General features: G+C 37.4%; 1 protein-coding gene across 1 annotated transcript; it reads left to right on the plus strand.

Moving 5' to 3' along the window:
* Positions 1–27,033, plus strand: LOC146586296 (interleukin-5 receptor subunit alpha-like). The gene is made up of 11 exons (XM_085321511.1): positions 1–100; positions 452–606; positions 752–899; positions 1,490–1,598; positions 1,684–1,871; positions 7,354–7,490; positions 12,281–12,425; positions 16,345–16,434; positions 18,271–18,359; position 20,040; positions 26,954–27,033. The coding sequence occupies exons 1-11, from the start codon at positions 1–3 to the stop codon at positions 27,031–27,033; spliced, it is 1,242 nt and encodes a 413-aa protein (XP_085177637.1).
* The last annotated feature ends 810 nt before the right edge of the window (positions 27,034–27,843 follow it).

The raw sequence follows: 27,843 nt of genomic DNA on the forward strand, positions 1-27,843 counted from the left end.
ATGGCACATGTTACAGTTCCTGTCATGCTGATACTAAGCCTTTTCCAGTGTAAGATGCTGCTTTCCACTAGCCTGACAAGCAGACAACCAAATGTAGTGGGTAAGTAAAATATTAAGCTAGAATTTGTCCTACACTAGCTATCTCACACRTGTTATCAAGGCTTGTTTTTAGGACTTTAAGCTTGTTTTTACTGCCAGTGGAGAGACACAGAGATTTGTGCTAGGAGAGGTGTCCAAGATAGGAGGAAGKGAATCACTTAATATCTGGGGAGTTACAGACAGGTAACGTGAATGTCAGTGCTAAAGGCAGACATTGAATAGAGCTCAGCAACCACCTACTCCATGCAAGAACAGACATCTTTGGTGTACAGGCATTACTGAGAAGCAACCCCACAACYCAATATGCGATGTGGATTCTGTCTTCCTCTGTGTAATGTCATTGTATTTGCAGATGCACTTTGGCTACATAATGATCTACGCATTGCTAAACATGAGTCTAGAATTATTCTGTTTTGGAACAATAATCTGACAGAAGAAGAAACAGATATATACAATGTGAAGTATATTTTGAGTTATAAATTCTTCAATTCTGCTCATGAAAAGAAAGTAAGTTGTTCAATGRTTACACATAGCTTAAAATGAAATAATATAATAATATAATATTACTTCATTTGACAGATTAATTTGCATAATTTGCCTTTTAATGCTTAGCACTCTCTATCTTCATGTAACTCTTTCTTCCTCCTTTTAGGAAAGACTGAAGAAGAAGGAAAAGATAATACATCTTGAGTTAAATTCTGGTTTTAGTGCTAAAGTTAAAACACTACTTTTTGAAAAAGGAACAGGAGATCTAATTAAGGAGAGTAGCTGGACTGAATTTACTTATAAGGCACCTCCAGGTCAGCAATTTTCTGCTTATTATTRAGACATCAAGCATTCATGGTAATGTTCTGTCTTACATGGAGATATACCATTATTCTCTTATGCTATTTTTGATATGCATTTGTTAAAAAGATGACACATGGCATCTTAGAATATAAATATGGAAGGATGTGGAAACATCCTCATCAGAAATGTCTAGCTCTACTGAGATAACAGAACTACTCAACTTCTCCCCATTCTCCCTAGCACCTCATGTCTCACAAAAATTGTCTTCTCCATCATGTGGCTGCTCATGTCTCACAAAAATTGTCTTCTCCATCATGTGGCTGCAGGATATCTTAAAAAAGTGGGGCTCTTCAGCTACTACTGTATTTTTTTTTCTTTCCTGCAAGTGGGTCGGTAAGAGTTTTGGTGGTAGTAGCAGAAGTGCCTCTTAGTTGTCATTCTCCGAAAAGCCCAAAGGCCCATCAGTTCACACCTACCACTTATGTGCCCTTCTAGAAATGGTGATATCTAATGGATTTGTARTGGCATCTATCACTTTATTATTTAAAAAAAAATGTAAATTAAACACCACACTTTCCTTTTCACCTTTTCTCTGTTGCAGTGTATGTTCAGAATCTTTCATGCATCATATATAACATTTCTTTTTTCAATTGCACCTGGCATATTAAAGCAGAAGCTCCTGAAGATCTCCAGTTTTTTTTTTCATATAGGTAAGGATCTTGTACAAAATATGTACGAAATCATACTATTTCGTACCTAAGTCCTAGATTTACAAGACTTATTTCCTTCCCACAGACATGTAAGAAAAGATTTTGAATGTCAGCGATATATAAAAAATGCAAGGGAGAAAAATATTGGATGCCACATGAAAGAAATATATTTCAAACCATCAAGAAAAATCAATTTAAACATATCTGTAAGAGATCTGAGAAATGATTCAAGAAGACAGTCTTATTATAAAGCTTTTATACCTCAGACAATAGGTAAGTATTGCCTATTATTGCCTATTACAAAACTTCCWTTTATTGGTTGTTTCATTGTCCTGGGGAGAAAAGGAAGGAAAGAAGGAAGTGTAGMAAAATCAGAATTTTAACTCTAACTTTTATGCATTCATGTCTCTGGGAGTTTTACACAAAGATTAAACAAAATAGATTGTGGCTCAAAGAAGGGTTTTTTTTATTATTATTTTTCCCTGATGTCAAATCATTATTTACGTATAATGGCATTTTAAAATGGCATTTTTAAAAATCGATAGGCTATTTTGAGAAAATATTTTAAAGAGTCATTTCATGCAATTTGAAATGTATTATACTCACCTTTTCTCCTGCATTTCTCTTTTCTTTCTTTTTTTCCCATTTCTATTTTCCTGAAGAAGAGGTGATAAAGAAAAAAGTATATGAAGCCACAGCATTTGCATTCATAATCRAATTTGAAAATATAAATGATGTTAAATATTAGTATCATTTCTATTTATTTATGAAGTCATTTTTAAATTAAAAATACTTTGAATTTAATTATTGCTATTTTGAACAAGCAGATAAGTTTATTTTTCCTTACTCCTCTGTACTGTGTGAATTAAAGGGGTAAAAAATTCTCTTGAATTTTTGTTCAAATTTCAGATTTAAATACTTCTAAAATTATGAACATATTGATCATGTTCCAGGACCTGTAACATAGGATTTAGGAACAACTCAAGTGAAAACAAAACATACATAAAAACAAACAAACAAAAAGAACATTTTCAAAATTGGCAAGATCTATTCTCACAGAATCACAGAAGGGTTGGAAGGGACTTCYGGAGATCATCTAGTCCAACACCCCTGTTCAAGCAGGGTCACCTAGAGYAGATTGCCCAGGACCCTGTCCAGATGTCTTTTGAGTATCTCTAAGAATGAWAACTCCACAACCTCTCTGGGCAACCTGTTCCAGTGCTCTGTCACCTTTGCAATAAAGTTTTTCCTCATGTTCAGRTGGAACTTCCTGTATTTCAGTTTATGCCCATTGCCTCTTATCCTGTCACTGGGCACCACTGAAAAGAGTCTGGCTCCATCCTCTGGACACCCTCCTTTCAGATACTTACACACATTGATAAGATCCCTCCTCAGCCTTCTCTTCTCCAGGCTGAACTGTGCCAGCTCTCTGTCTTTTCTGATATGAGAGATGCTCCAGTCCCTTAAACATCTTAGTAGCCCRAGTTAAGGTTAGACCTCATTTATGCTGCTTTAATACTTTGTAGCTACTTAAAGATCTTCCCTAAAATTAGAGCTATCTAAAGCAAGATTTATGTTTTAGAAAAATAAGACATTTTCAAGATTTCTTTTTTCTGGGGGGGGAAAAAAAAAGAAAAAAGAAAAAGAGAGAGCCCAGGAAAACTGGTCTATGGAAACATAATATTAAAGTGTTTTCATAGATGATCTGAGAAGACATTCATTTCCAAACTGGCCACCTGGGGTCTGATCCCACCTCCAGACCCCAAAACAGAGATCTACCATAGTATCTCTAGCCTTAGGATCAAAGGTATAGAGCAACATATGATTTCAAGTAGGAATTAAAAGTGAGGCCCAAATTATTCTAATTTGCCTGCCCAACCTTATCTTTTCAGTCTCCTGCCTTTCCTTGTCCTGCTACTTTTCAGGTGATCATCTCAGCCCAGGCTCTCATCTCGTGCACTTCCTCATGCAGCAGCAAACAGCTAGCAGCAAATAGGGATAGGCAGGAGCAAGTAGATGCTCTTTTTTCTGCTTATCTCTGTCCAATGAATTGTGATCTCCTTCCTCATGCTCTAAGTGGCCACCGATGTCTCCTTGCAGGATCAGGGCTGCCAGCATTTCCTCCCTGCCCTTATTCTCTTACTGTCTTTTCCATTTCATTGCCAGTATCGGTGCACTCCAGTCWCATTTGATTTAGCCACCAGCTTTGCCTTCTTTCTGAGTGCTGGGTGGGACATTCATGTGCTCAGCATCCTAACTTTGTACATTACCATACAATATTTTCTTAGAGACCTGAGAACTGTACATTTCTGTTACAAGGAATTGAACAAACAGTGAATTTTTAAAACTCCCACGGACATTATAATGATTAGTAAATTGAAATCTGAATACATGGCTCAGTTAAGCAGGTGGAAAACCTCTTAGTTTGTTTTATTCCTAAAATTCATTGCCAAACTTAGTTAGTGTACAGAAAAATCCCGGTATGCCTACAGGTGACATTTTTCATGTTATAAATAGTGGAATACTCCTGGAAGCCTCTAACATTACAAGCCAGGGCTGTCTTCTCCCTCCCGAAAAGGTAGCTATGCCCTTTGCCTCACTCCCATCAGAAAGGCTCCTTCTTATCTGGGCTCTCCTTAAACAGGAATATCTCTAGCTGGATTTTATCCTGCCTGCCCCTTTCACTGTCCTGGACATGCTGTGAATTAACATCCCCTCAAACGCAGGGTTTTATCCAGTAATGGGGCATATACTGTCTGACAAAACAGGACTCAGATATGTCCTGTGCTACACACATCTCCAGAGTAACTCAAATCTAACTCCCCTTGTGCGCAAAAGAAGTCTCCAACTTTATAGCTTCAGACAATGAGTGAGAGAAGGGAGAAAACATAGCTTCCTRCTCTTCGTATACTCACAAAAAGGCGACATGCTCTTGGAATCTCAGAGGTTTGAGGTGAAAAAAATGTCTCTGCTACTACAGAAAYTGGGCAATGAACAGGCAGTGTTTGCTTTCCTAATGGCCAAAGCCCTCAAAGGCAGGTCTTGATCACTGCCAGGCTTGGTGAGCTTCAGGGAGAGGCAGAGGAGGAGTGCAATTTTGCAAGCCTGAGGAAGCCCGGAGAGAAATGCTTTTGCTAACTTTGTGGAACACAGCAGATCTGTATTAAAAAGGGAGGAGACTTTTCAAGGAGGAGAAGGAAAAAAAATAGCCAAAAAGGAAACCTCAGTGCGTCACACATGCCTGTAGAAAGAGATATGGCCCTACAGGAACAGCTGCTCGAAACAAAGAACAAACCCAACTGCTGMGTGGACTAGCAATACGACCAGTTGTCCTTCCTCCTTCCTCTCTTTCTCTTCTCTCTGGTACTACACTGCAGTCATATAGGCTTCAAACATCACTAGCTTTGCCCCATAGACTTGTAGTGAACTTCTGCCTTTGCTGGGAGGACTCTTGGAGAGTACCAGCTGCGGTTCTTTGCTTCACAGCAGCACACTAACAGCTTGAGAGAGTTCAGGTGCCTGCACACGCCTAGCACCAGTGTCCTAACACTAACCATGCTAGAGAGCAGCTGGAAACTTGCTTGACCAGAAGCTAAAATCCTCTGGAACTGAAATGTCTCTTTTTCCCAATCCTGTACCTCTTCCCTTCCTGTACTACTTACACTTCTTATCTGGAACATAGTGATGGAGACAGGATTTTTTCTTCACGTCACCCATGCACATCTTGTTCCAAAAGCAAAACATTCCTCTATAGCAGGTACTCATTTGCTCATTTACAAAAGAAACAGATATATTTCTCAAGCATGTGTTGCAAACCTTATAGATTGAAAAAGACCTGCCATAACCTGATATCCCTTCAGTAGCTCCTCAGTGAGAGCTGAAATTCTACTTTTTTTTCAAGGTTATACTACCAGGCATGTATACCTACTTGGAGTTAGGTTTATACTAGCTAACTTGGATATTGACAGCAGGGTATATGTGGCAACAGGAAAACTAACAGGAAACCAAGAATCCAAGCATTTACTTAACTGCTGAATGAGTTTTTCAACCTGAACTGAAGTCCATAAGGCTATTTCTATCTTTTATTATTATGTTAAAACTCTCTATATTAAACTACTATGCATTCCATCATCATAACAGAGCTCACTCTACACAAGCTGTAGTCACAGCAGTGGGTTGCAGATCTGCAAAGGTACCCAAAGATTTCAGTCTAGTCCTGCTGAGTGATAAGCAACATGGAAGAGGTTAATGCTTGGCTTTTCCATACAGTCTACTAAAAATGCAGGGGTGTGCAGTAGAATTCTGATAGCTACCTAAACAGCTGTAATAAAGCTTTGGTGTGATCCAAATATCCAATAAGAGACTATCAGTGTGGTTGTTCAGGATAGGCGAAGTTTTCTAGAATTAGTTGAGCGATGGAAATACCATTACCAGCAACACGGGATGGTGCTGCCGCCCATTTTTTTTTCTCCTAAGAAAAAAGAGTTCCTGACAACTCTAAACAAAATTTTCAGGCCTATCCATGTTAATGATGCCAGGGCTAGTGCAGTCAGCTAGTTTGTGCAGTACAGCAGAGAAGTCCTTTTCTTCCTGACAAATTACARAGCCAGATATGGGGAAAATATTAAGAACAAGAATTTGCCTGATTGTCCTAGTGCAATCAGAGACATAAACCCGCAAACACACCCRTAAACCCTCAAGGTCAGACTGGCAACACGTTGTGACAGTTCCTCTTCTACAGTAGTGCACTAATTGGTCACTGCAGCCCCTTGGTACTCAGTAACCTCATAACTAACTGAGGAACTACTGGCTGGAAATCATGTAAGATAAGGGCAGGGGAGCTCTTTTCACGGGAAGCTGCTRTCTTTGGTGGGGAGTGAGCTCTGGGCAGCAAGCCACAGGGCTCCTTGTGAAGAGTTCGTATTGCAGCTCAGCAGCCACCGTGCAGCCCCGTCTCCTTTCCGTAATAAGTGGGGATAAGCCTGGGAATGATGCTACACAGGGCGTGCGTTTAATTTCACTGGCATTATACTTTTCTTCAAAATAGCCTTCTCAGCATCGTGGTAAAAGATAGGGAGAACCATAACTGCTCTGAACTGAACAGAGGCTGAGGCTGCTCTGTGTGAGTATGTGTGTAAATATCTGTCGGGCTGCAAAACTGCCACCATCTAACAATATCACTGACGATATGCTAGGTATTGTCAGTAGCGTAGCAAAGTAGCTCTGCAAAGATGGCAGTCATGCCTGCATGGGTTGTAATTTTATCCATACTGATATGTAACCAGCTTCAAAATAGAGCAGGCTGCCCCCAAATGGAGGTTACCAGGAGGTAAAATAGGAAACGTGGAGTTTTATAGTTTGACCCCACATTTCCAAAGGCAGTAATTTATGACTAACTTCCTCTGGGTACCCCATACGACACTGTGGAAATGATCTGACATTGCATAGGGCCTGCAGCAGCTCAGAGGTCTCCTCAACACCCACGGAGGCTGCAGAGAGCGAGCTTGGAAGGCCCATCCGCCCTCACTACCTTCCCTGGAAAGGCCCGTGAAAAAGAAAAACTCTTTTTGTTTTGAGACAGAAATGCCACTTTGTGAGCAGTACTTTAAAAGAGAACATCTGAGCTCACAGTATGCCTTTTTGTGGTATGATAAGCTCCAGAATAGTCACCCATGTATTTTAAGGATTGGTTTGCATGAGCATAAACCTGCAAAGTGACATGAGGTAGAGAAGACCTCTCTGTGCTTGTTTTCAGAGAAATTGAATCCTCCAGTCAACGTCTCAATTTCCATTGAAAACAGAAGTATTAAAATTCACTGGAAACCCCCACCTACTATTGGTTCTGCAAATAGCAAGTGCTTTATGTACCAAGTGAAAATTACAGATCGTAAGGTAAACAATTCTGTAGTAATACAGTTAATTTGGGTAACGTATCTTCCATAACAAACAGGCATCCCTTGATTTTAACAGAATTAAAACTGAACCAAACTTCTAAGAAATGTAAAAGTAATCCAACATTTTTTATCTTTCTGGTCAAAAAATGAAAACCAAATTATTTTATGAAGTTTTTTGAATTCATTTTGCATTCAAGTAGACTGGTTGTTTTGCCTTCTCCTGATTAATTTGAATTGTATTTTAATTTCACATAGGTTATTGATATTTTTTGTTTATTGAAAAATGAATATCAATAAAAAGAAGASCTCAGCAGCCACTGTAATAATATTATTTTTAATAAAAAAAAAATAAAAAGGACAACAATTTGTGGAAACTGAGAAAGAGAAAAAATGATGAGAAACTTTTATTCAGAATGGTTATTTTCAGCTAGAAAAATCTATTATTGAAAAATGTTAACCATCACATAATTCATTGCTGTTCAAGGATATAACTGCCAAGTTTGACGGTCCTCCATATAAGGAAAAGCAGCACAGCTACACTTACATTTTAAAGATATTACCACAGATTTCATGGGAAGATGAATGACGGCTAATATGAATTGGTCAGACATCAGCTTAGTTCTTGTAATAAAATTTAATCTTGTTTTCTAAAAAAGTAGTTCATACTCTTACTCTYCATCACTAGCTCTCTTCCTGTATCAATATGTAGGTATACTTTCAGAATTTATCTGAAGGATGTTATACATTTTTTAGCATTATCATAGCTATAACATTGATTTGATATTATGAAGTGTTACCTAAACACACAACTTTATTTATTTCTATTTGTTAAGAGTTTCTGCTAAGATGTTTTTAGTGAGTCAATTGAATATTTTGAATCAAAGGCATGGGCTGCTTTGAAGCAAAAGACACCAGAGGTAAAAAGTAGAGAGCGCTTTTACAAAATACATTTTTTTRAGCACAGTCCAAATAAGATTCTATCACACACTGAGAATTTTTAATTCTTTTCCTGTCTGTATAATATCTCTGTCTTCTTAATGTTGCCCTTGAATTTTCAGATAACATATGAAAGTATCCTTGTTAGAAAAATGCTCATAGACATTTTAAAGAACTCCACTTTCTAGGGAGAAACTTAAACATGTGCTTCGGTGATGCCTTGATCTGAAGACTTACTGCATAATACAGCATTTTTACAGCATTATGTTATTACGGTGTATTAAAAATACACCATCAATTAAAAAAAAATAGTTCCATCAAAGTAGGATTATGCTGGCTTTCAATTTACTTCTCAAAATTAAAACATATTCGATAAATTAAGTTGCAATCTTAATTTGTTCCTGAAATTTTTAATTAGGCTTCAGCCTTGTCAAGTTTTCCTCTTGTATTTAATTCATGCCATATTCAGTGTATAATTCATGTGAAATATGTGTATGAATCCTTGCAGGATTGCGCTTACAATTTACACAACAAAGTTGTTTTTTCTAAATATTTTCCTTGAAAAAAATCCATCCTGCTCTTTGCATATCTTGCATATATTTGGAAAAAATTCATACTGTAACAGAAGTTTCTCTTAAACAGTAAAAATAGAAGTGCCATAATTTGTGTTATACAGCAAAGTAGCAATCACTTCCTTTCCTTTTAAATTTCCTAGCAGTAACAGTTGAAAAATTTTCAAGTAAATTCTTATTTGAACTCCCTCCAACATTCAGAATAGGAAGACAAGCACTTAGTTCAGAATATGATAGCTAAGATATACAGCTAATAGATACAATTGAAAGCAGAAATGCAAAGAGGTAGACACATTACTGGTCACGTAATTTTAYCTTCATAAACTACAGCAGGGTTTATTGAATCAGACACAGTGCTGCGCTAATACTGACAGGCAGCTTCCAAAAGAGTSTTGTCTCACACTTCTCCTGCACTTCTGCGTGTGGAAAAGGAGCTTGGGTCTGTCCGTGGATGGTCAAAGCTTTCCAGCCCTCTTTAGGCTTTCCAAGAAAGAAGACAGGTAGCCTTCTAGGTCRTCTCTTCAGCTGTTTATAATCCCCTTATCCATTCCCAAGCAAAGTGAGCAAGCCGGTCCCACTTCAGCCTGCAGCATTCATGCAGCCATCGCAGCCCATATTTGCAGCKTCTGATTTCCTTCCCTTCCTCCTGTAAGGAAAATGTCAGGTATATTGTATATACATCCTTCCTTATATGGAACAAGCCTGTTTCTTTTTTCTTATCTTAGACAGCTACTCCTTTGTTTTTTACACATTTGCAGGACATAAACATAGCATACCAAGGGAAAATAACCAGGGCATGGAAGTGAAGTAATACCTACACCAGTGGAAAATCATGTTCACTCACAGACGAGGTGGGCTGGGAAGACAGGAGAGAGACTAATGGCAACAACAACAACAACAAATACATAGGAGGKCACCAGCTGAGTGAGGAAGGCTTTAAGACAGATCAACATCAAAGCTGTTAATAATTAAAAGAGTAGTTATCTAGTCAAATAGCACAAAATAAAGGTACAAAGTAAGGAAGAAAACAGCAGTGGTGCTATAGGAGACACAGGAGGGAGAAGAATGGAGCAAAGCTGAGATTCTGGTTCATAACCAAAGCCACGTCTTAACCGTTGTCACAGAGATTTCATGAGTAGAACCAATGACTAGAGTATCCATATGCAGGTTTGCAGATGTTTGTTGAAGAACAGGTAAAAAGAGAATGATTAAGATATACAAATCTATATTTATTTATTCTGGAGGCCAGAAGAGATAACTTGCTGAATATCTATGTGTACAAATAACAATACTGTGCTACAGATTTATCAGATATAAGAGATAGACAGTAAAGTCTACAGGTAACAGGAAGCTAGGAAGGGTTGGCAAGTACAGTGGGAAATAAGATTAAGATTCAGAATGTTGGATAAGTCTGAAATCAACAAGATAAAATTCAGCAATAAGCAAAATCCTACAGGAAGTACAGGTCAAAYGTGCAAACACGAAATAAGGAATTAACATGTAGGCAGCAATGCAGAAGAAAGAAAAGATCTGTGGGTTTTATGCAACCGCAAACTGAGTCAATTATTCCATGCTTTTACACAAAGGTCAAATGTTATTTAAGTGGAYACAACATGCATGCTACATTTAAGATGTAGACTGTGACTAATGTACCCTTCCTGGTACTGAGCTTCATCAGAAGTTCCAAATTCTACTTTGCACACCACCCTTTAGAAAATATAAATATATTGGGAAAAAGTTCAGAGAACATCAGTAAGAATTATCAAAATGATCAGAAGTTTTGAAAAAATGTTCTAAGAAAGGAAGACCGAAGGAAATGGTCTACAGAAAAACACTGTAAATAACTTGTATTAACCATCTTCTGATATACAAAAGATTAAGAAGAGCGTGGGGATCATATTTATCCATGTCAAATTACGAGTAGGATAAAAAGTGACTGGCTTAGTTTGAATTACAGAAAATGTAGCTTACAAGTTATGGAAAGTATTCTAATTCTAGGGAAAATCTAACACAAGAATGGACTCCTTAGGATACTTGAGATGGCTATGTATAAAGTACTTGAGAACAGATTAAACAAATATCCTGCAAGAATGGTCTAGGGAGTTATCACTGAAGGTTGCTGCACATCCTCATTGCCAGAAGATGGCCTACATAATTTTGCCAGAAGATGGCCTACATAATTTTTTAAGATTTCTTTCTGTCCTATGTTTTGATTATTTCTTATGATGACTTAAGTTGCTTGTTTGTTCCTTAGGGAGATTTTCAGGCATAGATTTGAGTTAGCTATTAACCCACTTGCAATTTGCTTTTCAAAGTCCTCACATCCTACATTTTTACTTCTGAAAAACTTAGCATATGAACTTTTGAATCTGCTTCTGGCACCAAGTCTGGAAGGAAAGGGTTTGAAGGAAGAGACACAAATAGCACAATAAGTGGAGTCAAATGCACACTGTGAACCAGTCAGTACTAGGAGAACAGGAGGTGACCTCTTCTTAACGGTGCCTATGTGGTAGTATCTCACCATGCTTCCCTATCATCAAAGATGCATAGATGTAAGATGAAAAAATTTTGGGCCCCTCTGTGTCTGAGATATATAAAACTATTTCCTTGCAACTTTTTAACATTATTGCTAATTTTTATGAGCAGCAGTCTCCTCTCCTACTTTCTTTTTTTGTTTCTTCTTTTGTTCTTTCTTTTGTTTCTTACATAAGCACAAGCATTGTTTATTTACAACAGTTGACTTCAGTTTTCCAAAATGACCAATGATTTAAAATCTCTCTTATCACCTGTGACACTCTTTGTCTGGACTTAATTTTTTGAAGTGATGTGTTTTAATTTACAAGCACAATTTAAGATATTACAAGAGAGTCACTAAAACAATAGACATTCCTCACCATTAGTAGCTAAAAAAAAGTATGCTTTTATTCTTTCAGAAAGCCAGGTATAACACATCACCTAAACCAAAACCCTTGAAACTTGATTTTGTAATTAYTATATTCCTCATACACTTGGTATGATAAAAGATGAAAGAGGAATTGGTGCTTTCAGGTTCTTACTGTTCTATTACAGCTGATATCTTCCATCCTATCAATTCTGGACTATTCTTCATGTTCAAAATAGTCTTTTAATACATACCAGGTAAAAATCAGATTGTGTCTGGACATAAACACTCATTCTAAAAATCTTTTTACTGGATTTGAGWTATAAACAATGATATTTGAAATCATTAGATTTATATGCGTAAATTGCAATGTGAAATMACCTAAAGATATCTTGCTAGCCTGTAGATGTCTCCGAAGAGAAATATGAGTATCCTTTCCATAAGCCACCATACAAATGTGCGGTRCAAGTGAGGGCAAAGAAAGAGCTATGCATAACAAACAAGATTTGGAGTGAATGGAGTGATCCAGTGTTTATTGATGATGGTAAGTTATCATGTATTTTTTGTAAGTCTTAGCATTATATATTTTATTATCATTTAGCATATTTACTTTATTACTATAACTGTTCTTCTCCTTGTAGTATATTTTACTATGGCAGTACCTCTGCCCATGCCACGTACAAGGCCCTAAGTTGCTCTAGGTGCTGTAGAGAAAGGCCCTGATTTAGTGAGTTATATTTCCTTGGTTCTAAGGCAATTTTGCACAGGGACAGTTTTGTACAGGGCTGTACCCCCATGGTATATTAAACCTGACTCTTGATAGCCTTCAGAAAACAAAAATTTTTGGCTKCTTAATAGCATGTATGAGACACAATTCCCTCTTTCCTGCTCTGCAATGGGCAGCCTGAGAGTCAGTCTACAATTACTTTAAACTGGAGTTACTCTCTGTCCAAAACCATGAATGACACAATGCACATTACATAGTCTTTAAGGACTAAGTCTAACATATTTAGGCCTATTACTGTATCAGCAAAAYAATTTCTTATGTGACAGAGTTAGGAAGTGCTTTAGCTGTCATTTATACGTATCTACTCTGGCCCCCAYAATCTGTTTTAGCACAAACTAAACAGAAGCTCTGTAACGCTTTTCCTTCACATCCTATAATTAAATTTTAACATTCATGTGCTAACAAGGAGAGCTTCTGTGTTTTCCATGATGAGAAAACACCTCCACATGCAACTTAATGATGTCAGATCGGGTAAAGGGGAAGTAGAGTAATGGAATGAGTAATACCACATATTTAGGCAGAAAAACTGCTGCATAGACTTGTCTCTGTATACCAGCACACAAAACTGTACAATACTGTTTTTAATACAACAAAACAAGGCAAATATACATTTAAGGCAACAGACTATGTATTTTGGAATGTATCTTTCTGATCCATTCAGCCTCAAGTAATGCTTGTCTGAAGAGACGAGAAATATGAGGCCAGACATTGTTATTTTTGCAATGGGTTTAACTTAAGTTCAGTTACAGGGTTTATAGGAGTAATCCATCCTCTCAGATAACTCACCACATCTCCCTATTCTGTTGTCACCTCTCACCTACTACCTCTTTTGGTCCAGATTCATTCAACCTAACTGGAAGCATTTCATTAGGCTTGGGAGAGAAGAGCCTAGTTGCTCCACATGCCCTCTATGGCAAAGGAGAGAGCATATTTCTGCCCTTAGAGCTTTAAATTTCCTTTGGGAGATACTTCTTTCTTCCCCCCTGAAGACAGAGGGAGCCAGAGAGGGTGGCATGGCTAGCAGAGAAGTCTGCCTGGTGCCTAGTGCTAGGTTGAAGGCATCTGAACCAAGAGAAGGAGGGAAAATTAGTGCTTTTTATAGCGGGAAAATGTAGACTTACTCGCTGCCTGCCAACATCTCACAAGAAAAAGAAGAAGGAAATGGAGCTAAGCAGTCACGCATCCTGATTTCAGCCTACCAGCGCTGCTTTCTGCAGCTGCAGCTGTCCTTCAACTGTTTTCAGCACCGCTGCTTTCCCAACTTCCTCTCCAGCTGCTGTTGAGGCTTAACAATCACAGCTTGTTTCCTCCACTTCACAAAAGTTTATAACAGACCGGACTGCCATTGCATATAAACTCTAATAGCTCCATGTGTTCCGTGCAGTACATTGATTTACCTCCGGAGCACACTGACATACACACCAGTTCATGTAATGCAGGCAATTTCCCTTCTTCCTTCCTGCTCTCAGAGAGAATCAGCGGCTTTTGTAACATTAATCTGTGGTATATATTGCACTATATTGCACTGAGGGCTCACACGCTATGGCAATCCTCTTTAAACATCTCCTTTGATGCCGAGAGAAAGTTCTGTGCCCGTTTTATTTTGAATTCTGTTGAAATGACTTTGGCTGCTTCTAATTGGGAAAATGTACAATGATTGGACGTTAGGAAGTGCATTTTAGTACTGCCTAGATTCTAAGAAGCTGTTACCAGTAGAATCATTCACAGTAACTAATGGGAGTCATGTACCTAATTTCATAGAYATAGTGGATTGAAAAAATTGAGTCTTTTCGTGGAGTAACCTGAAATGGAAAATGTCCATTCAGTATTTTTATTTTGGAATATGTCAGTTTTTCTGTTGGAAGTTCTAAAATAGTATGAAATGACCTGATGTTTGTTTACTTCTATACGACATTCCAGTGTTTCATCTGGGAAAGATGTTACATTTCTTTAACAACGCATTTTTAAGAGGCATTTCAACTTCCATTTAAGAAAACTGAAACATAAAAATGAAATAACATAATTCAAAACATAATTAAAATATTTGTTCTGAAATGTTCCTTTGATATGAAAAGAATTTGCTAATTTTCTCATGGGAAACAGATTCATTTTCATTGGAATTAACATATGCCCTTGAAAACAATCAAATTAATCTGAACTGTATTTTTCAGTACAGAAACTTTCTATTAAAAAAGAAATGTTTAATAAGCTTTATTTATATACAGAAACTTGAGATAATCAGTCTAATTCTTAGAGCTACTGAGTATTCATAGACCACTTTGAAGTTAATAGAAATTCAGAGGTGCTGATTAAGTGCAAGCCACTTATTTTGGTTTCCAAATACTGTTTTTTGTAGCTAAATTTAAACATTTGCATCTGAAAGAAAAAAAATCATAAAATGATCTGTCTAGAGGAGTACAGGTCATTCTTTTTCCTCATCCTTTCAAAACGCACGAGGTAAGAAAGCAAGTGTCTCCATGGTATGGCTGGCTTAAGGACCTCTGTTTCCTCTTTTCTTGGATGTGCACGTGACTCAGGCCAGCAGAAAAATGTAGAACAATTACTTCAAACACAGTCCAGAGATTGTTCAGAATATATTTTCTGAACTCCTACCTCAAAAGGCAAGGAAAAAAGTTCCTCCTCATCTCTAAGCAAATAAAGAATAATTTTGTATTTTAGTAAAACATTAAAGGTATTCTTATATTCAGATTTGCTCAGAAGTTTGAGAGTTTTTCCTGGTTTCTTATCAGCATTGCATAAATTCATGATATCCTTGGTTTCAACTGCAGACAGATTAAAACTAGAAACTGTTTTTCAACTCTTTTGTTCTTTGAATTTGATCTAGATTGATCCTAAAACCATAGTTTAACTGGCCTAGGACTGTTAACATTTTAAGAGCTGTTCCTGCCTGTTTTTCTTCAAAGTGATTAGTTCAAAGTAATTCAAACCCTGCTCTTGATTCTAAAACTAGATATTAAACAACAAAATAAAATTTGACAAGAAAATACCATTTTGAGTCAACCAAAGACTTTGTTACTTTTGATGTGGGGGAAGGAATGGAAAGCACAGAGTGATAATATTTGTTGAACAGTAAAAGTATGTATTTTTAGAATGTTTTGTTTGCACTTTTTTTAGGACTTTGCCTAACAGGGTTAAAAAAGGTAAATATAATGAAAACCAAATGTTACTTCTTTGGTCGAYGAGAATATTTTGTTTGACAGAAACCTTTTTATTTTCATTTTGTCTTAAACCAGTTCCAGCTGTGAAGTGGTGAGGAGGCAGCTGCAGGGGGCTCACGGTGTTTTGAGATAGGAGGTGGCAACTGGAGGAATCCAGAAGTAACTGAGGCAGGAGAAGGAGTATCAACAGCAGGCAGATGGAGGAGTCACATATCTAGAGGAATCAAGGGTGGATGAAAGTATCCAGTCATAGGGCAGGCAATGCCCAGCATACAAGAGCAGCAGTCCACAAGAGCAGAGGAGAAAAGAACAGTACTGAATTCAGAAATCCCTATTTCACCTAAAAGCCCAGGGAAATGTTTCTTTAAATCTAAGTAGTTCAGAAATGGTACAATATTTAGATAAGTCACTAATATGCACCTCATCCATTTATGAACTACCCTTTCCCACAACCCTTTCTCACATTATTAATACTATCTTTGCCTCTTCTTTTTAAGAAAAGACAGTGGACATCACAATGCTTATCCTCATCTTGTCTTCCCTTCTGATTTTCTTTGGTTGTTTGCTGACACGTGCATGTCGAAGGTAATATATATATCTAGAATGTAACATAAATTTCTGATGGAAGAGAGGTGGGGAAGGAAGGACTGGTCTCTTGCCTCAGAGAGCAAGTAAACTGCAATGGATTAGTAAGTCAAAYACAAATCTTCTCAGATAAATCCTGTTTGCAAGAAACACCTAATTGTGTGTTATTGGCTGTTGTTCCAACAAAGGTGTGACGGATAGTCAAGACAAAGCTATTGTCACTCTCATCTCACAGCTTCCACCCCAGTTCCTGGAGCTCCAGTCTCACACACGACTCTCAGGTCTCTCCCTTCCACTAGAAATAGCATTTTGTACCCCCGAGGGCCTATCTCCTTTTTTCTCTCGGTGTGACTTTGCCCCACACTTTTGTAGGTTCTGTTCAATGACACCAGTGCCAGCCGCACTAAAGATGAATTTCTTTGACCATATTGGCCAATTTCTTTTCATAATTAATGGGTATCTACAACATTCTTTTCCTCTAAGTTGCACAACTTACAAGAAATAAGTTAAAAATGAAAAGATAGGCTGGCAGAAAGAACTTGTTCTGCTGTACCATTAGTGRCCCTACACCTGTTGCCATTTAATGCAACCAACTGAGTGACTAGTCCATGACAGTGCTCTTCTGCTTGGCTACCTAACTTTCCCATTCCGGTGGCAGAAAAGCCTTTTTTACACTGAACAATATTATGTTCAGGATAGGGTGGTAACTCAGCATGCCTTAATATTTGGAAGTTGCAGCATGTAAATTAAAAAGCTTTTGCTCTCAAAAGTTAATTAATTAATTAATTAACTACAAAATATTATTCCTGGTTAGGATAAAAGCAATTGCCGTATAGTCTATCTCCCTTCAGTAAACAAAGACCTAAGGAACTACAGATATGAAAGGGTTAATATAAAAATATATGTAATAAAAAGTTTCCCCTAGGGTAAACAAAATGTGACTGAAAGCCATCTGCATCTAAACATTAAATAATGTTCTCATCAAATAACGAAGAGGGCCTCTGATCTCAGGAGAGCAATTCAGATGGCAGAGCTTTTCTGTGGGAAACCCATTGTGTTCAAAACCAATACATAATCCTATGTGATGGTACAATTAGTTTTCAAAGGTCTGTGTGGACACCACGCACTTGCTCTTAACTTGAATTCTACTAGATTTTAGCAAATGAGTTAAAAGATGTTTCCGATACTATGTGTGCTCCGGTCCTCAGACATTTCTTTCTTTTTTTGATTATCGTACTTTATGGATGATATTTTTAATTATGATAAGCACAGATAGGAGTAATYTCACAGCAATAGACATGGTAGCATGCTGCAGACTCACACTTTCCTACGTTAAGTGTGTGTACATATGTATAGCATTCTTTTAAATTTCTAGCAGGCTGAGAAACAGTCAGGCTGATGAAGATTTAGGGAAAACTCTGAGCAAAATGTCTGCAATGAAATGAGAAAAGATAGAATAGTTTTAGAAATTATAAACGTCTGACTAATTTAGACATCTAACTCATGCATTACATTTTGGTACCTATTGAGATATTTCCCAAAGTGTCTAAGTTCTCTTTCTAATCAGTAGAAAGAGGTCAGTATCTCCAAAGGCTGTCAGGTGGCCCTTGTCCATTTAAATTTAATCACCTTCTTTGGATTTGGATAGAAGCTGTTCTTCACTCAGGTCACAAAGCATAGGGAGCCTGAGCTGGTGTCTCCTCTTCTTATATAGGTTTCTGACTTAGTTAAAATGTTGCCTAATATCTATTACATGTGTATCTATTACAAAGTATTGCTGAATTATCCGTGTCTGCACAGGTTTAAGAGTTGTATTTCTGTATTGCTCTCTTGCAAGCACAGATGCCTTGAAGCTATAAGCACGCCTATTCCACAGGCTTCAGATAGATTCAAAACTTGGTTAGCTGCAGAAGAGACTCACCACCAGGTAGAGTACCTCTGAGTTTTTTTCTCTCACAGTATTAACATATATGATATTACTTGGAGTCAGAATAGTTCAATTTAGATTGGAGCTGCAAGACAATTTTAAGAAAAAAAGGGAAAAATGGCAGAAACAATGTTTGTACTGAAGCCAAAGAGAAGAGTTGTAGAGATTACAGGACAATCAATGATCTTGGTAGACAGGAGGAAGAAAATCCTCAGGAGAGTATTGTTTCAAGACTGCCTCAAAGAGAAAGTGTTTCAGCATATTCATACTGAGTGGGCCCACAATTCAAGGAGCAATCACCATGACTCCCTGCAGAAAATTTGATTCTGAGGCACGATTCTGAGGCATGTGCTCAAGTTATCAGAGGGAAAGTCTGTGCAGAGATGTAYAAGGCATTAGCTATTTTGGAATAAAAATCTGTGCGCACTTTTTTATGGCAAGAGAATACTGGACAAAGTATAAGCTACCCCAACATTGCACCTGATGCAGTATAAAATCATGTAGAGGGGTGTTTACTTTGGAAGAGCTGATACGTTGTAAGTTCAGATGCTAACTTACCTCATTGTAACTTATCGATCCTTTAGTCAACCGGACAAAAGAGAAATAAATACTTGTATTATTTGTGCAGATGTAATTAGTGCATTAAAAGAAAAAAAATTCACCAGTCAGGCAGTTTTCTAAATCCTTTGCTCTAGTAAATCTACACAGTGAACTGTGCTCCAGGAGGTATGGAAAGATGATTTCTTACCATGTTCTCCTACAGTACATGATGAAAAAGTGCAGGTGTCTCTAAACTATTGATTTTCTTTTGGAGACATTATTGAAATAACAAACTGTCATGAGGATTTTCTCCATTCTAGTTATTCAAAACATTTATTTAAGAACTTCTTCAGGATTTTAATTAATTCTGTTCTGTCCTACTCAACTCTGTTTCTGTACTTTACAATATCTAAACATCTTCTAGTCATGCATGCAGTAATAAAACTAACATTCATCCATATTAGCAGTTATGCCATCTTCTCTCCCAGGGGAAAAAATGTGTTCTTTGTAATGTTATTTTTTTTGTTTGTTTTTTTGTTTTTTCATGCAAATATACACATATGATCACAAACTGACAGAAACCATGGACCATCTCAATTCATGAATCATAATTATAATTGTGAGACAAGAGAAGTAGGTTGTTTTGTTTTACTTTACTGTCTCAAAGATAAATTTGTAGAAAAAAATGATGTGCATATGCCATATGATTATATTACAATTGCAAGATTGATGGCATGTCTTTTGAACTTGCACTTGGAGTTAACTCCACAAGCTTTGGGCTGTCTCCCAAGAAAGATCGGTGCTGCTTTTAATCTTTGGTCATCTTTCCAGAAGAGAAAAGCCCCATAGATCTTCAGAACTGATTGAAGCCAAACCTATTATTCCCAAGGCTCACTGTTGCTTCTGTGACACCTCTGGTCAAAATTATTTGACCAAATTTGATCAAATGGTGCCATATTTGCCACCTTCTTTGTGCTAAATCCTTTATCACCCTTGTCACCAATAATGGTGTGCAAATTAACTAATAATACCCATCGGGGAAATCACATTTGGACTACCGGAAGGTAAAGACAAAATCACGATTGCCAAACGTATTCTGTATCTTCTTCCACCCTAGAACTGTACACACTGTTATTCAAGGGTCTTATTTGTTCATTATATAAATCAAAAATCATAGCAATTTAAAATAAAGTTGTTTTATATCACTAACAGATAAGGAAGACAACTCTGTCCCCAAATCATTGCAAATACTGAACACATCTTTGACATAAAGACCTCAGCATAGCTGTGAAATTACTGTCTAGATGATTAAATTAAAAGAAGTGGCTGAGATGACTGTTGATGGCAATCGAGGAAAGATAAATTGAATAAAACATATGGAACATATCATGTCTCAAATACCACTGAAACCTGAAATAATGGAGACATTGGCTTTGGATATACTGTAAGAGTTAAGACAACTGTGGAGAAAGGTGCTGATATTACCTGTTTCATCCAACAAATGAATGTAAACCCTGAAACTTTAGTAGTTCAGATCCAAAGTATGATTTTCACATAAACGCTAAATACATAGTCATATCACCCCAGAGCTTGACTAGTGACCAGATCTAGGACCTAAAACAACTAAGCAAATAAGCTTAAGAGCAGCTTGTAGACTGAGAGTCTAACTAAATCTAATATCTGTATTCCACTAAGCATGGCAGAGAAAGTAATCCATGCTAATCCCAGATATGCAAAATAAGTGGCATACTTGTAATAAAATTCAGAATTTGTAGTATCACTGAATTCAGGTGTTTGTGCATAATGTGATTTTTATCCAACAGAAACAGATCTCAATGCAAATGGAAATGCACTCAGAGACTGTGCTGGAATTTCCAGAGGAAAACTGAGACAGTGAACAYTCAGCAACAAAGACACTTGATGAGATCTGGATCAAAAGACCTGTAACATCAATATGATTTCTTTTCCGCGTGTCAGGCGTAATGTTTTTGTAATATTCTAAGTAAGACTGATACTGGAGTTTGCCTGAGTCCAACAATTTGATATTTCTTAAAATTTTTCAGTTCTGACATTTTGCAACTTCTAGAATGTACACACAAAGGAAAATGCAGCACCTTACAGGTTGTCTTTAACTGCTACTGATCTTCAGCCTAGTAGAATTGCAGCAGCTCAAAGCATTTGATAGGATATTGGGTTCTACTTGGGTCAAGATAGAATTAGAGTTTGTAATACTTGTTTCATAATACTTCAGCTGCTTCCAGAAATGTCCACTAGATCAATGCCTTTGAAAAATGGCTGTTCTTATAAATCCCATAATAATTACTCCATATCTGATTGAAATGGTCAGGAGAAGTGATGGAAGCCACTGATGTTTACAGAAACAGCAGAAGAAGCTCATAAGGATTTTCTAGAGCTCTGCAAAAATCTTTTCTTGAGATACTGCAATATGTAAGCGGAAAACAACCAGAAAGAAAAGTCTTGTGTAAAGACATAGGGTCCTTTAATGTGATGGCCACATTCCTGTGCAGGTAGCAAAAGGAGACAGCTTTAGATAGGGTGAAGAAAACAGAGAATGTTTCATGTTGTACCCTAATATTTTTTGAAACAGTCAGTAAATAAGATATACATCTGTGCGTATTTTAATTCACCTGAATATGGGAAGAGGGTGGCAAAGTATCTCCTTCTCAGTGAAGACTGCACTGTTCCTTCTTCTGTACCAGGAGTGGCTGATAAGATCTTAAATTCTGGTCTGGAACTGCCTGGACAATGGAAGAACTGTCACTGACTTCATTTGCCATACGGTCAGGTTCATGACGAAAAAAAAAAAAAAAAAAAAAAAAGAGCTTTACTGTGTAGTTTTATATTTCCCGTCAATTTTATTTTTTATTGAAGGTGAGGATGGACTTGCTTATGAACAATAGTGTTCTTCCTCTTGTATCAATCAGCTTGATGCCTACACGGCTCAGCAGGGAGCATATAAATGGTAGATACGACGTACTGAATCAGGCTTCAGCCTGTAACGACAATTCCTTTTCCGTCCTGAGTGTGGATGAAAAGTACAGTTAACAGCATATTCATTTCTCACCTGTATAGGAAGGAGACATTTGGGAAACAAGTGTTATGAACTTAAAGATTCCTTTGCAGGTAAGGATATAGAACTGATGTAATGAAAGAATTCAAACACATGTTGAATGAGATGGATAAGCACCATGCATTAGCCAAATACATCTGGAATCCAGACTTTACGTACTGAAATCAGGCCTCAGTGAATATTATATTGTTCCTTAAAATATATTTTATATGCATACATTTTATATAGTTTTACTTGAAGTACTTGAAGCCCACAATCAGTGCCAGGATTTAAAATGAGACATAGAGCCTATAGATTAAAGTAATTTTACCATTTAACCTGAAAATAGAATAATTCTTTTAAATCAAAATTGCTCTGTCTACAAGAGGCCTCAGTCTACATCCATACACATAGTCCACCCCCCCACACATGGTAACCTCCAAAGGCACACCAAAAAAAAAAAAAAAAAAAAAAAAACACAATTGCAATACCAGTTGTAAAAAAAGTTAATTCTAAAGTACAGACTTTGTAATAAAAAATCATTATCTAGACCTTTTTGGAAAATGCTTGAATAATTTTTTTAGAAAATAGTACTTTTTTTTCTTAAAATAAGAATATTATTTTAGCTATTTCAAACCAATGCTCCAGTAGTGGATTAATGTGCAATATATGCATGATGAAAGATTATTATCTGAAAGCAAAATCTTGCAATTCTCAGTATGGTAGTGAGTGCATAAGTATACATAAAATTTCTCTCAGCTCAGCTGGGTTATTCCTATGAATGAAGTGCTTACCTTCAGAAGACTTCATCTTCTAGTATTCAAGTGGCATAACTTTATAAGGCTCTTTACTGTGTAGCACACACAGACATTGCTGATCCTCTCCACTTGCTCATACTTAAAAATTTCATTTGTTTCAGTGAGCATTGGAGTCAAAGTCCTCTGACTGGATTATAAAGCCCTGTGATATATCATGATAAGCTGTTTTTATGCTTTCTGGTACAGGTATGTATAGCTGGATGTATTATTGTATACTTTCATTTCCTCCTGAACATCAGTGACTATGCAGATATTGGGCTTTTCTTACCATTACTTCTGAGGGCACAATGATCCCTTTCTTTTGCTTTGAAGGAAGAGGCAAGAGGAGAAAGGAATCAGTAAAGCAACTGCCTGATTTAGGACAGAGTGGGACTGACCGTGCATGAAGCCTAATCAGGTTCTCCATTGCTGCCACCTACTGTACACACTACCTGTTTTTAATGAGAAATATGCTTGAAGCTTTCAGCTTGAAGCTTTTTTGAAGTTGTGGCCTATATTAGGGACAAGATCTATTTCACGCAAATTTAGCTTCCTCAGAGTTAGCCATTTAATTAAACATTAGGTCCAGGGCCTTGGATGCTGTGAGAAGAAATATTGTCACTTTCAGAGAGCAACTTGGTCCATCCCGAAATATATATCTAAGAGAGGATGAGTTCTCCCTCACTTTAAACTCTAAATGATCAGAYTCAGATTAGATGTCTATATTGGCAAAATATGCTTTCTTGACCTAGTTTATTACAGGTTGGTAGATGTTGCTTTACCTCTGGGAGTTTTTCCAACATGGTTGTAGCAGTCAAAGTTCACAGCTCATCATGTTTTAGACCAACATTATTATACWAGCAACAGGAAGTTTGATCAGAAACAGCTCTGATTGAGATCAAGGCCCGAGAATTTTGAGTCACAGTATTTTGGTCAAAGTCTGAGTCCACATTTTTATTCTTCTTACTGTCAAGCATCAAGGCTTAATTTCACTCTATTTTCAGTTTCACTGAAGTGAAAGAATCAGATACAGGGGTGTGTGAGGTATGTATGAATATAGAAGGAATATGATCAAAGAAATGCTCGGTGCRTTGAAAAAAGAGACAACATCCATCAGGTCTGGGTGCACACAGTGTGTTCTCAGCAGACTGCCTCTGTTTCTCCATTATGGTTGTATGTAWTGTCTGTTGGCATTTAACCAGCTAGTGCTAGATGACTGGTACAACTTGAGCTATTTATATRAAAAGGAACTAGGTGGTTCCTACAAAATATGTAACCTTATGAATAAAGATAACATTAAGAAGGTTAAAGTCCTTTGTGTGGAAACTAGCGCAGCACTGGACTGCACTATGAGATGCATCACTGCATCTCAACAGAATACAGTCATGTCCGCACTCATAGTAATTGCCTCAGAAAAATCTAGGCTACACCTTGATTCTCTAGTTTTCATAAAACCTGACAGATGATCAATGATGCCCTCCAACTATTGGACAAATAATTAGAGAATATAATTCTGACTACATTTGGAGATCCTTTGGAATGACATAGACCCAGAGAAACAGTGAATACCTAGGAGTTAAAACTACTCAACTCTCCTATCACCCTCCAATCACCCTCCAATCTTATAACAGCTTCTGAAAAACACAGTCAACTTCTTCTAGTTGCGGTAAATCCAAAACATATAAACATTAAAAAAGCATGCAAAATTCATGGGAAATCAAAACATTAACAAAGGAGGGAAAAAAGGTGGGAGCAGAGGGAAGATAGAAAGAGTTAGTACTCCAGACCATACAACAATGTTGTTATGCTTTCATTATCTCACAAAGATTCATTTGGATCCAACAAGCTGACACTTTATACCCATATAGTTGAAAAGTTATTGTATTTTACAGCTTGTTTTGGCTTTCAACTGTCATCTGGGCTTTTGTCCAAAGGAGGAAACTAATATGCCTTTTCTCATGACTAAGTAAAAGTTCTAGACCATCCTAGATAAGAGAGATTCATTTCATCCTTGACTTCATGCAAAAGGCTGTTATGTGAGGAAATCTCTTTCTGCATTTTAAGCTCTAGGACTGCCTGCCAAAGGATATTGCAAATGTACATAGGTTCAAAAAAATGTGGAAAAATCCATGGGAAAAAATAGATATCAAAGACCTACTAGATACAAAGACAATTCTTATGTAGTCCTTCAGTCGTAAACTGCAGGACACCAGCAGAATAAACCTGTCCTTTTATTTTCTTCCCTAGACATCCACTACAGGCACTGTTAGAGCCTTAGTGGCCACTGGTCTAGATCAGTCTTTGGACTCATCCACTGTAACAATATTTATAATCTTATAGTAGTTGGAGGAACCTCTGAGGCTTTGTACGTTTCCCAATTATTCAGTGACTAATGCTTTTACTACTAATATTGAAATTTATGACCTCTGTATTCAGAAGAATGAAAAAAGCATGCTACTAAGGTGACGTCTAAACTTAGATACTCTCAGATTACCATAGGGAACTTTGAAAATGCTTCATAAAGTCAGAGTTCATACTCACTGTGTTAATGTAGGGAATTCCTGTAACAATATAGAGGAGAGATTTATCTATTTATAGAATTTCAATAACTTTCTTGGATGATCTGATGCTTTTTATACAACAATATATTTTATTTAGAGTATACAGAATGCATAAGCTTTATTCTTGATCCCTTTTGAAGATTTAGTAAAGAGAATATGCCATGCATAAACCATGGACTGATGTTCCAACATCTGACAGCATCTGACAACAATAGAGAGAGACGGACACAAGCAAAACAGCTCACTTTCAAGAGATCGAATAGAATTTGCAATAGCGTAYTTTCATTATATTGTGAATGCAGTCAGCTTTGATGCACTGTAACATTATATCACTTGACTGGAGAGTCTGTGAAGTATGAGGTATTTAGGGATATATAAAGAGTGTAAATTATTTGCATCCTTACATTTGTCAATTTATTTCTTCATGAAAACCAATAAAATTAAAATAACAAAATATCTGTCCCATGTGTAGCATATAATTTGGATTCCTTTAGATTGAAGATAGTGTATGTTCAGAGAACGGCTTTTGCATGTCTATTTAACAGTTAGTTCTGTTGCAATTACAGACTTGTAATTACAGGCTTCCAGATACTTGTTTGGGGAATTCATGCTGTGCATCACCTGACATAATTCCTGACGTAATTCCTAGCACACAGACTTGTATTAAATGTGATGAAGAACCACTTCTTCAGCAGAGGGAAGTGTGGAACTGCAGGGCTTCATGAGAGTAGAGAGTGCYTCGGGGCTCACCAGGGCAGACAGGTGTGAGGGCCAGCCCACGGGTGAGTGACAGGTAGCTTTCTTCACGGCTCTAGAGCCATGAATTAGTCTTAGGGCATAAGAAGGTTTGGGATGGAGGCAGGATACCTCAGAAGAGTCAGTTAGTCAAAACACAGTGGTCACTTGGTCTTGATTTAGTAACTGAGTTTATTCCATGATCTGTTTTCTAGGGCATCTCAGCTCTCCACTTGGAACACTGCCAATGGGGTGCTATTTTGTGACAACTGGAAGCTCTTTCTTTTCTTTTTAAAAAATTTTTTTGGTTGTTTTGTATAAACACTTTTTTTCGTTCCTGTGAATAGATTTTAAACACTAGGTGTCAGTCAGTCACCTCACAAAAACAGATTCTCGAGCCACAGCATACTTGTTTTTGGTAGCAAAAACTTTTAAAGGGAATGTGCACAATAACGTACACATCAAATGATAACTGCGGTAATGCCAAACCTAGTTCCAGCAATTATTCCAGTGCCAACTCCACAGAGCAGTCACAAAGATCCCAACAGCCAGGGAATGTGGAGAAATCCCTTTCATGCAAAGATGCTTGCTCACACTGTGGTGTGGATTCATTCTATCTCTGTAAAATCCCTCTTAAGCTGCTTCTTAATGCCACAGATGACTGGTAACCAAATTCCCCTGATAAACGGCCCATGGTACTCAAGTTTCTGGAGCATTTGCAGAAAACTAGTTTTCAAAAGAAAGACACCTCATAGCTAAGTGGAAAAACCGGAGCTTAAGCGGTTCTCTGCTCTTCTACATTTCCTAATAGCTAAGTTAGGACACCAGCGGGAGTCGTGCTATCGTGTTTCAAGAAATTATGTGTCTCTTGTTTGCTGTGACCTTTGGAAGCTGCTCCCCACAGAGCACCACTGGAATACAGGAACTTTTGTCTGCAGCTAAGCTACATCAATTACAGTTTTGACATCTGAGAGCTGTTTAAGCAAATGCTTGTGCTGACAACAAAGAGCTTGAAGTGTGCGCCTTTTGTCAGATCTCCAGGGGCAAGGTAATGCAGTTGTCTGGTGGCGAACTATCGCAGCGACAGTTGCTGGACTTCGTGAGTGAGGCCCCTCAGGCAGCTCTGCACWGAGGGTCTCCATTTTTAAGGATCTGACTATTAGCACTCTTCACCACAACAGATGCAGAGATACACAACTTAGCTCCATAGAGTAATTATATACAAGAGGAGTTGTTTGCTCAAGCCCCACTTCAGGACTACTGTATACTGCTTCAGGGTCCACACTAATATGTCCTCATTGAGCTCTCAGTGTGGATATAGACGGTGGGGTCATGTTGCCTCTCTACTACGTGACATGGGCCASTTTGGGGCATCCAGCTTTCTCTACATGTTATTGTGTCATGGACCTGACATAAATGCTTGCAGCTTCGCTTAATACCAGGGCACACACATCCTGCTTGGGCATGTAGCCACTGTCTAAAATTTGGTTTTGTTGCTACAGAGTTTTTATTATTTTATTCAGCTACATTTTGATTCAGAAATCCTGATAAGTCTTAAAGAATTTGTTGCATATTCCTGAAATATGTTCAGATTGCCTTTCTTTCCTGAAAGAATACATATACATGTGTATCATTTCAACTACTCAGCTAATCTTAAAACAATGTCACTGTGTATTCCCAGTGGTAATTTACTCCAGAGTGTATGAAATAATGTATATTACAATTCTGGTCCTTTTTTTAATAAATATATTTATTTAAAATGAATGCATCTCTTCTGTGAG

The sequence above is a fragment of the Rhea americana genome, unplaced genomic scaffold (assembly GCF_003343005.1).
Source record: "Rhea americana isolate MKP2758 unplaced genomic scaffold, rheAme1 scaffold_7, whole genome shotgun sequence".
NCBI classification, from domain to species: Eukaryota; Metazoa; Chordata; class Aves; order Rheiformes; family Rheidae; genus Rhea; species Rhea americana.